Source organism: Musca vetustissima, unplaced genomic scaffold (assembly GCF_032173495.1).
Source record: "Musca vetustissima isolate MV318-11 ecotype Yass unplaced genomic scaffold, APGP_CSIRO_Mvet_v1 utg106360, whole genome shotgun sequence".
NCBI classification, from domain to species: domain Eukaryota; kingdom Metazoa; phylum Arthropoda; class Insecta; order Diptera; family Muscidae; genus Musca; species Musca vetustissima.
In genome coordinates, this window is record NW_026886191.1 from 58,025 (window position 1) to 69,203 (window position 11,179).

Genomic DNA, 11,179 nt, shown 5'->3' on the forward strand with positions numbered 1-11,179 from the left:
GTACCATCTATTCTCTGACATCGACATAGTCAGACGTATCGAGCTGCAGCGACTACGTTGGCTAGGTCATGCTGTGTGAATGGAAAGGATTCCCCAACTCGAAAGGCTTATAAAAGCGAGTCAACTGTTGGTGCACGCAGAAGGGGAAGGCTACGAATTCGATGGAAAGATCAAGTGAAAGACAACATCTCGAAACATGGTCTTTCAAATTGGATGAGATGCGCACAATACCGATGCCCTTCACCACACAGGGTATTATGTCTTTGTGCATATGTTTGTAACAGGCAAAAGGAATCGAAATAGGTCCATGGTTCCTTTTGAGAATATTCATAGAATTACATTCTCAAAAGGAACCATGGATCTATCTCGATTCCTTTGTCGGACAGTCCGTCCGTCGGTATATCCGTCCGTCTATGTATTGTTGTGAACAAAGTACAGGTCGCATTTATGATCCGATTTGAATGAAATTTGGCACATGTCACTTTTTTGATCCAAGGATGAACCCTACTGAAATTGGAGAAAATCCTTTCAGATTTAGATATAGCTCCCATATATAGTTTCGTCTGATTTCAATTAATGGTGCACCAAACTTCCAATATTGGTCCGATTGAGACAAAATTTTGCACAGAGTACTGAATTAGGTATAGATTGATATATGCCAAGTTTTGTGGAAATCGTTTCAGATTTAGGTATAGCTCCTATATATAGTTTCGTCGCATTTTATGTAAATGGTGCACCATACTGCCAATGTTCGTCCGATTAAGAGAAAATTTGGCATAGCGTATTGAATTTACTACAGGTTGACATCCGTATTGCAATTACTGCAGGTTGACGTCCGTTAAGTTTTTTTTTTTAAATCAGTTCAGATTTAGATATAGCTCACATATATAGTTTCCTTCGATTTTATTTAAATGGAGCACCATACTGGCAATTTTTGTCTGATTGAGGCAGAATTTTGTACAGCGTACTAAATTAGGTCTGGACTGATGTATGCGAATTTTGTTGGAATCTGTTCGTATTTAGATATAGCTCCCACATATAGTTTCGTCCGATTTTATATAAATGGAGCACCATATTGCCAAAATTTTGCACAGAGTACTGAATTAGGTCTAGATTGATATATGTCAAGTTGTGTTGAAATCGGTTCAGATTTAGATATAGCTCCTATATATAGTTTTCTCCGATTTTATGTAAATGTTACACCATACTGTTAATATTTGCCGGATTGAGACAAAATTTTGTCCTGAAATTACTGCAGGTTGATTTCCGCTAAATTTTCTTGAAATCGGTCCAGATTTAGATATAGCTTCCTTATATATTTTCGTCAGATTTAAAGTAAATGGACTTGAGCGACTTTTATGGTATTTGTTCATTTAACTAATTTGCCGTAATTGCTCAAATTTTTTAATTAATTTCTCCATTGTGACCGACAAGGTGTCCATGACGACTCAAAAATGCTTTCGTTTTGCGAAAAGAGACAGCAAGATTTTCATAAATTTGAATCGTATGTCGTATCGTATTAATCGTCTTTGTGTTACAAATTATCTCCTTTTCCGAACAAAGTGATGAAACGATGAGTAAACCGAAAATGGGTCTTGTGTTACAGATGAAAAGAGGACCTACTAGTCATTATTACGATGTTGTGTAAATATTGCAAATGTATTTGTGTGTGCGTGTGTGTGAGTGTTCAATAATTTTTCAAAGAATTTACATATTTGTATCACATACTTACCGTATGTCTGGATTTTGTGGATATGACATGCTAATTTTTATCACCGAACGAAGTGAATGCTTGTCCAAGGATTTGCTTTTCTCCTTCTTTATGTAAGGATCCAAATAGTCTGCAGAAGATAAATGCACACAAAAGAAGGGAAATTATTGTTTATTCTTCAAAATCACATCTCAGAAGTCAGCAAAAAAAAAAGTGACACAAAAAGGACACACACACACAATGCCATCAATCATTCAATCAATTTTCACACAAACAACCTCACAGACAGCCATAGATATCCACAATTCTATTCATAGATAAACAAACAATTGGTTACTTACTTCGCTCCATGATGTTGACACGTCGTTTCGAATCATAGATTTCATCGTCGACAGAAATAATGATGTAGTCGCCATCCTCCAGAAGTTTACGATTCTGCATACAGCGCACAAAATCCACCATGGCAATGTGTTCACCGATAAAAACATAGACTGGAAACAAAACAAAGAAGAAGAAATGACAAATATTAAAATGAAAATGTAATTTAAATCCATTTTTCCCTTTCCGTTCCGTGTTTGTAAACATGGTTGGGTCGTAACAACAGAGAGAAATACAGGAAAAGCTACAATCAAATGAAGAAATATGAAACCAGGGGCTATAAAGTGAACTGATGACATATTTCTTACAAATAATATTGTTTTACACAATATTCGAAAACAAAATTGTACTACTGATGGCAAGGTTATAGAGAACGAATAAAAATTGGATTCTTTTGGTTTATGATTTAAGACTTTACACCGCCTTGGGATTTCCGGAAAGGGTTCCCAAGTAAGTATAGTTATACCCTTCCCCACAGTGTGGTACGGTGTATTATCTCTTTGTGCATTTGTTTGTAACAGGCAAAAGGAAACGAGATAGACACATGGTTCAGAATATACATAGAATCACTTTCTGATTTAAGCATGTCCGTCTCCCCGTCCGTCCATGTATTTTTATGAACAAAGTACAGGTCGCATTTATGATCCGATTTGGAAGAAATTTGGCACAGTTCACATATTTGGCCCAAAGACGAACCCTATTGAAATTGAAGAAAATCGGTTCAGATTTAGATATAGCTCCCATATATAGTTTCGTCGGATTTAAGGTAAATGGGCACCAAAGTCCCTCTATATCTTTTGATTTGCATGAAATTTGGCACAGAGTACTGAATTAGGTCCAGAATGATGTGTGCCAAGTTTCGAGAAAATCGGTTCAGATTTAGATATATCTCCCATATATAGTTTCGTCCGATTTAAGGTAAATGGTGCACCAAAGTCCCTATATATCATTCGATTTGCATGAAATTTGGCATAGAGTACTGAATTAGGCGCAGCGTGATGTGTGCCAAGTTTCGAGCAAGTCGGTTCAGATTTAGATATAGCTCCCATATATAGTTTCGTCCGATTTAAGGTAAATGGTGCACCAAAGTCCCTATATATCATTCGATTTGCACGAAATTTAGCACAACGTACTAAATTAAGTCTAGAATGATATGTGCAAAGTTTCGTCAAAATCAGTTCAGATTTAGATATAGCTCCCATATATAGCTTCGCCCGATTTTAGGTAAATAGTCTACTAAAGTTCTTGGAAATTGTAACGTGACCGTTTCATACATTATGCACGACCCAAGTTAATGTCAACCCACCTCAATATTTAGTAGTGAATAACGTCTCACTCTAAACCTGAACCGGTATCATTACCTGCGTTCTTCAATTTCATTGTACTAATCGACATACAATTTTCTTGAAGTACACAATAATTCTCATTCACTTCATAGTACCATACGGATATAAGTTCCACTTTTCCATGCCGAAGTGGTCGACCTCGGACGTTAACGAACTACGAGTGACAAAGATGTGTGGCTTGTCCGCAGTCTCGTATACTGGTGAATGTTAACGACGGTTCGGCCTCGCTCATAGCCAGCTCCCCGCTCTTTGCCAGCTCCTCGCTCTTTGCCAGCTCCTCGCTCATAGCCAGCTCCTCGCTCTTTGCAAGCTCCCCGCTCATAGCCAGCTCCCCGCTCTTTGCAAGCTCCTCGCTCATAGCCAGCTCCTCGCTCTTTGCAAGCTCCCCGCTCTTTGCAAGCTCCTCGCTCATAGCCAGCTTCCCCGCTCATAGCTAGCTCCCCCGCTCATAGCTAGCTCCATACTAATAACCACTAACTACTAAACGAACCCTGATAAAACCCGAACCCTGAAAACGCCGAACCTGCCGACCAACAACGAGCCGACTGTAACTAGCCGACCACAACAAACCCGAATACCAACCAGCCGATTAGTTGCGAGTCGACATCACTCAACCACCCCCGAGCCGACTGTAACCAGCCGGCTATTAACGATCAGACCTCCATACCCAGCTACCATTACCGATTAGAAGATTCCTACATAAAAGCTTATCTCTCATCCAAACTATTACTCATATTATAAACACCAGAGTATTATAATAAAGATTGAAATTGTAATCACTCGTGTTTTTACTTAAGGTTTGTGGGTCCACTCGTTATAAAATCTTTTGACTTTCACGAAATTTGGCACAGCGTAATGAATAAGGTCTAGAATGATGTTTACTAAGTTTCGTGAAAATCGGTTCATATTTAGATATAGCTCCAATATATATCTTCGTCCGATTTAATGTTAATTGTGTACCAAAGTCTTCGTACATCTTTCGATTTGCATGAAATTTGGTACAGCGTACTAAATTAAGTTTAGAATGATGTGTGCAAAGTTTCGTGAAAATCGGTTCAGATTTAGATATAGTCCCATATATAGCTTCACCCGATTTTAGGTGAATAGTCCACTAAAGTCCCTGGAAATCTTTTGATGTGCATGAAATTTGGCACAGAGTTTTGAATAAGATCGAGAATGATGTCTGCCAAGTTTCGTGAAAATCAGTTCAGATTTAGATATAGCTCCCATATATATTTTCATCCGATTTAAGGTAAATGGTGCACCAAAGACCCTATATATCTTTCGATTTGCACGAATTTTGGTATAGGATACTGAATTAAGTCTAGAATGATGCTGCTAAGCTTCGTGAAAAGATGCTTAGCTAGGCCGATTGACACATCGTACTGATGTTATATAAATTTGTTTCTGGCAAGTTTCCCTGAAATCGGTTCGGTACATATGTAAAAAATACCCAAAGTGGTGAAGGGTATCATATAGTCAGCCCAGTCTGACTTTACTACTTTCCTTACTGGTGGGAAAATGGAATATTAATAGATTGGCAATATTGCCCATATATATTTTCGTTCGATATAAGGTAACTGGTGCACCAAATTCCCTATAGTATACTGAATTGAGTCTAGAATGATGTGTGCTAAATTTCGTAAAAATTGGTTCAGATTTCGATATAGCTCCCATATATATTAGCGTCAGATTTATGTAAATGGTGCACCAAAATCCCTATATATCCTTCGATTCGTCCGATTTTACATAAATGGTGCACCAAACTCCTAATGATTGTCCGATTAACACGAAATTTTGCACAACGTATCAAATTGAGACTTGAATGACGTTATTTGGTTTTGTTGAAATTGGTGCAGATGCAGCCATAGCTTCCATATGTATTTCGAACAGAGTGTCTATTCGGCGTATTAATTAAGCGTGTATCAATTTTGCTATAAATCGTTTTACATAAATTTGTCCCATGGTACGCAGACGACACCAAATCTGCCCGAATGAAATTAAATTTAGCTTAAGTGAGCTCCTTCGAGCAAACATTGACATGCAATTGTGGAGATGTATATATATATACAATATACCCAAAGTCGTGAAGGGTATAATATAGTCGGTCCATTCCGACTTTACTAATTTCCTTACTGCTTTGTAAATGGTCTCTGCGGGATATAAGAAACTTTGTAAGTCATTATTAATTTCCAGGACATAATGAGAAAAAGTAAGGAAAGTAGTAAAGTCGGACGGGCACGACTATATGATACCCTTCACCACTTTGGGTATATTCAACAGATGAATCCTAACACACGCCGCATTTTTAAAGGACCAGTAAAATGAAATTGGATCCATAAACATTTCATTGTTTAACCAATTTCAGGAAACTTAACACACATCATTATTATACGTAATTCATTACGCTAGAAAGATATTAAGGGACTTTGGTACACCATTTACATTAAATCGGACGAAAATATATATGGAAGCTATATCTAAATCTGGACCGATCTTCAGAATATGTAACACACATCATTCTAGACATAATTTAGTACGCTACGCCATATTTCCTGCAAATCGAAAGATATATAGGGACTTTGGTGCACCATATACATGAAATCGGACGAAAATATATATGATAGCTATATCTAAATCTGGACCGATTTTCAGGGAACTTAACACACAATATTCTAGACCTAATTCATTAAGCTATGCCGAATTTCATACACATCGAAGGATATATAGGGACTTTGGTGGGCCATTTACATAAAATCGGACGAAAATATATATGGGAGCTATATCTATATCTGAACTGATTTTCACGAAAATTAGCACACATCATTCTAGACCTAATTCATTACGCTGTGTCAAAATTCGTGCAAATCGAAAGATATAGAGGGACTTTGATACACTATTTACTTTAAATCGGACGAAAACATATATGAGAGCTATATCTACATCTGAACCGATTTTCACGAAACTTTGCATAATATATCTAAATCTGAACCCATTTTTCCCAAATTTCAATAGGGCCAAACAAATAAGCTGTGCCAAATTTCATCCTGTTCGGATCATAAATGCGGCCTGTACTTTCGTTTCAATTTAACACTAACAGACGGACGGACGGACATGCATAAATAGACTCATAAAGTGATTCTATGTATATTCTCAAAAGGAATCATTGGTCTATCTCGATTATTTTTGCCTGTTACAAACATATGCACAAAGACATAATACCTTGTACCACAGGGTGGTGAAGTTTATAAACATGGTTTGCTGTTTTTTGTGTTTGGTGCATTCAGTTGTGAGTCACAGGGTGTTAAAAAAGAGATGTTAATATCTACAATATACTGTAGATAGGAGGGACATAGAATCCTTGGGGACCATTGAGATGGACTCGGACGAAATTAAATGTGCTACGTAAATATATGTTTGAAACTATATCTAATCTGAGCCGATTTTAACAAAACTTCACAGAAATCAGTCCGTACCTTATTTAGTACTCTGTGCAGAATTTTGTCCCAATCGAACAAATAGTGTGGGTTTGGTGCATCATTTACATAAAATTGGACGAAACTATATATGGGAGCGATTTTCTCCAATTTCAATAGGGTTTGTCCTTGGGCCAAATAAGTGACATATGCCAAATTTCATCCAAATCGGATCATAAATGCGACCTGTACTTTGTTCACAAAACAAACATGGACGGACGGACAGACAGACGGACATGCGTTAATCGACTCAGAAAGTGATTCTATGCACATTCTCAAAATTGTTTAAGTGTTTTGGAAACTTCCATATCTTTTGGAAACTTCCACATGTTAATCTTTTTTTGATCTGGCAACACCTTCATATCGAAACAGGTGTTCTAAAAAGACTCATTCGCGATATTTTTACAATGAAAGTACTCATTTTTAATTGTCCGACTTTACTACTTTCCTTACTGGTTAAATGCATAGAGTTCGCATTAACCGTTAAGTTGATCCTCCTTTCAGCTTAAAGCTTACTTTTAAATTCAACAATTTTCAAGCAAATCCATCCAATAACTGAAGGTATCCTGTAATAAAGACAGTATGCTGATATAATTCACTTCATAATACAAATGCCACTGCTGCTGTCATTACATGTCAAAGGAAAATTGTGCTACAGGGAAATTTCGTCATCTCCAACATGGCTGAGTTAACAATCAATATTTGTTTTGTTATCAACCTTCATGACTTGTTTATTTCGCAACAGGTAGTAGTCGTTGTAGTTGTGGTCATGACCATGACATGCTAAGTGACAATTGTAAATATTTTCTCACCCTCTGGGTCGCAGTTGAAATTGGAAATTTTAGGAAGTTCGAATCAAATATGCAGGTATGTGTGATATTTATGACAACATGTAAAATATAACGTCCATTGAAGTATATTGTGTGGTACTCATATATGTATGCATGCGACTGTTGACTGTTGAAAACTACAGCAGAACTCAGCAGGAAGTAAAAGTTCAAAGTGTTGTAAATAATTCGTACAGATTGAGATAGAATGTTTACAATACTATGCATTTGCTCAAGCAATTGCAGATTGTGTCGAAGACATGTGCTACATAACAACACATCAATTATTTTGTCAACAATAATGTTTGGATTTGTGTTAATGTTTCGATTTGGCAAACTTCACAGATCGCTTCATAATTTGAGCACAAAAGTGACACCCTCCTGAAAAATACTTATTATACTCGACTAGGAATTGAAAAATGGAAATTATCAGTTTGTCTATAATTTTTTCAATTACAGCATTGATGGCAAGGGAATTAGTAAAATTTATTTTCCATACTTTCATCTTTATTCTTTTTAAGTTACAGTCCAGGTGAACGACTCGGCCGTTCAGCATGGATTCTTTAAATCGGCTGGCACTTTTATCGGAGGACTTTGTTAATGTAATTTTTGGGGTAGTTAGGTTTTGATGCTCGGAAAAGAAATGTTATTCAACATTGTACAGACACTCAGTTTGGAAAACTCCAACATACCGAAAATTAAACGGGACATTTGAATGGAGCATATTTTCTGAAACATCTACATCTCATTATATTCTTAACCACACTGTGGTACAGGGTATTATGTCTTTGTGCATATGTTTGTGACAGGCAAAATGCATTGAAATGGACCAATGGTTCCTTTTGATAATATGCATAGAATCACTTTATGAGTCGATTCATGATTGTCCGTTTGTTCGTCCTTCCTTTGGTATGTCACATGTCACTTATTTGGCTCAAGGCCGAACCCTATTGAAAGAAAATTGGAGAAAATCGGCTCATATTTAGATATAGCTTCCATATATATTTTCGTACGATTTTACGTAAATGGCGCAGCGTATTGGATTGGGAACGTTTCAGGTTTAGATATAACTACCATGTATATTTTCACCCGATTTAATCAAAATTATGTACCAAACAAGTGAAAAAGCGTTAAGTTCGGCCGGGCCGAACTTTGGATACCCTCCACCATAGATATACTAAAAGGAAGTTGAAATGAAAATGTAGAGAAAATACCAAAACCATAATGTGAACCATGTTCCAGAAAATGTTGATTTCATCCAACCTGTGCCTGTATTATTATTCTTCCAAACTTAGTTCAGGTTCGAAAATGTGGACTATCGGTCCACTCCCTCTGATACCTCCCACACAGCTGCTAGGCCTAAATGCGGGTTATAGTTCATTATCGAACCTTACGTTCTAACTTTATCTCGATATCTTCCGCAGGTTAAATGATTACGACAGACTCTTAGAACCAAACCCAAAACGCGGAACAAATTAGATAACTATTTTAATATAAACCAGTAAGGAAAGCAGTAAAGTCGGGCTGGGCCGACTATATGTACCCTTCACCACTTTGGGTATATTGTACATGGAACATACGCATCCAAGGAACATAGAAGGTTGGTGCACCATTTATGTAAAATCGGACGAATATATATGAATATGTGGCAGCGATATCGAAACCCGAACGAATTTTTTCCGAAACTTAGCACACATCATTCAAGACTTAATTCAGTACGCTGTGCGAAATTTCATGCAAATCGAAAGGTATATAGGAACTTTGGTGCACCATTTACATATAATCGGAAAAAACTATATATGGGAGCTATATCTAAATCTGAACCGATTTCCACGAAACATATATCGAAAGATATAAAGGGATTTTGGTGCCCCATTTACATTAAATCGGACGAAAATATATATGGGAGCTATATCTAAATCTGAACCGATTTGTCCCAATTTCAATAGGGTTCGTCCTTGGGCCAAATAAGTGACTTGTGCCAAATTTCATCCAAATCGGATCATAAATGCGATCTGTACTTTGTTTACAATTTAACCTGGACAGACAGACGGACGGACATGCATAAATCGACTCAGAGAGTGATTCTATGCGTATTCTCAAAAGGAACCATGTGTCTATCACGTTTCCTTTTGCCTGCTACAAACATATGCAAAAAGACATAATACCCTGTACAATTACTGTTTGAAGATGCAACTGCTGTTGTAAACCACTATTTTAAAGACCTTGAGGAAAACTATTTTAATCAAGGGTTAGAATTTCTAGAAAAGCATTGGACGAAGTTTCAAGATAGATTATATTGAAAAATAAAAATATTTTTGAAAAGCTAACTATTCTCTTTCTTTGATAGGCTAAGAAGTTTCCGAACCGCCCTTGTATGTATATTCCTAAAAAATACCCTTGTGTTTATCTCTTTGTCTGTTACAAACATATGCACAAAGACATAGTACCCTGTACCACAGTGTGATGATGGGTATAAAAATGGAAATATTTGCCCATATACTTTATAAACTATATAACATCTATTTTAAGAAAACAAACTATCGTATATTTCTCTTCTATGAGATTGACAAAGATTTTTCTTGCCCTTTTGGACATTTTCAGGAGAATAATCTATTAATCATTGTGCGTGCATAGTATGGTGCGTGACCTTTATTAATCATTTCTCACAAAGTGATTTCAGCCGTTTACCCCAATATTAACATACATCTTGGGAACTATGATATATGAGTTTAAGATTGTGCTTTTACACATTTCTATGTTGTACGAAAAATACAAAATTGTGATAAACTACGTATGTCTTCATCTTTTCTTTTTCCCCGAAAATATTTTCAATGACCTTTTTTTATCAATTCTATTAAACTTACTGCGTGTCGTTGTGTAGGTTTCATCGATGATTTTCTGCATTTTGATTAGAGTGTTGTCGATTGGCACGTAATCCGATATTTCACGAAAATGGGTGATGGTGAAATTTTCACTTTCGGCTAATTCCTAGAAAAGTATACGAAACAAAAGAGCACAAATTGAATTATGTGATGACCATAGATAAACAGAAAATGATGCGAAGCATGGAAATAAACAAAAAGTGTAATGATTAATAGCCATGAAAAAGGGTCCGACTGGGTGTATGATTTTTGTCGATAATATGGATTAGTTGCGAGCTAATAAAATACTGCTACCCACGTGCATTATTAAAGGATGTATTTTTGGGATATTTATTGCAGATAATTGATGTTTTGATAGAAACCTAAATAAATTTTTGATACTATTAAGCTGAATGGGAAATAATTAAAGAAATCTATAATTTAAGAATGGGTATTTGAAAGAAATTTTTTGAATATAAAATTCAAAATTCAGCTACCTTGAATTTTCTATTTTTTTCAATCATTTTTTACAGTTCTTCTGCTTTGGTAGTTATGCTTTTAAATCTCCATCGTTAAA

At 36.2% G+C, this 11,179-nt stretch overlaps 1 protein-coding gene across 1 annotated transcript in view; it reads right to left on the bottom strand.

Moving 5' to 3' along the window:
* LOC133333699 (guanylate cyclase 32E-like) overlaps nucleotides 1-10,729 on the bottom strand; it is a gene marked incomplete at its 5' end in the record, with an annotated part of 68,300 nt that extends 57,571 nt beyond the window's left edge. Inside the window, 2 exons of the mRNA XM_061541986.1 lie at nucleotides 2,049-2,202; nucleotides 10,606-10,729. Coding sequence (XP_061397970.1) covers nucleotides 2,049-2,202; nucleotides 10,606-10,729 — 278 coding nt within the window. The remainder of the gene's footprint in view (nucleotides 1-2,048; nucleotides 2,203-10,605) is intronic.
* Nucleotides 10,730-11,179: the final 450 nt, after the last annotated feature.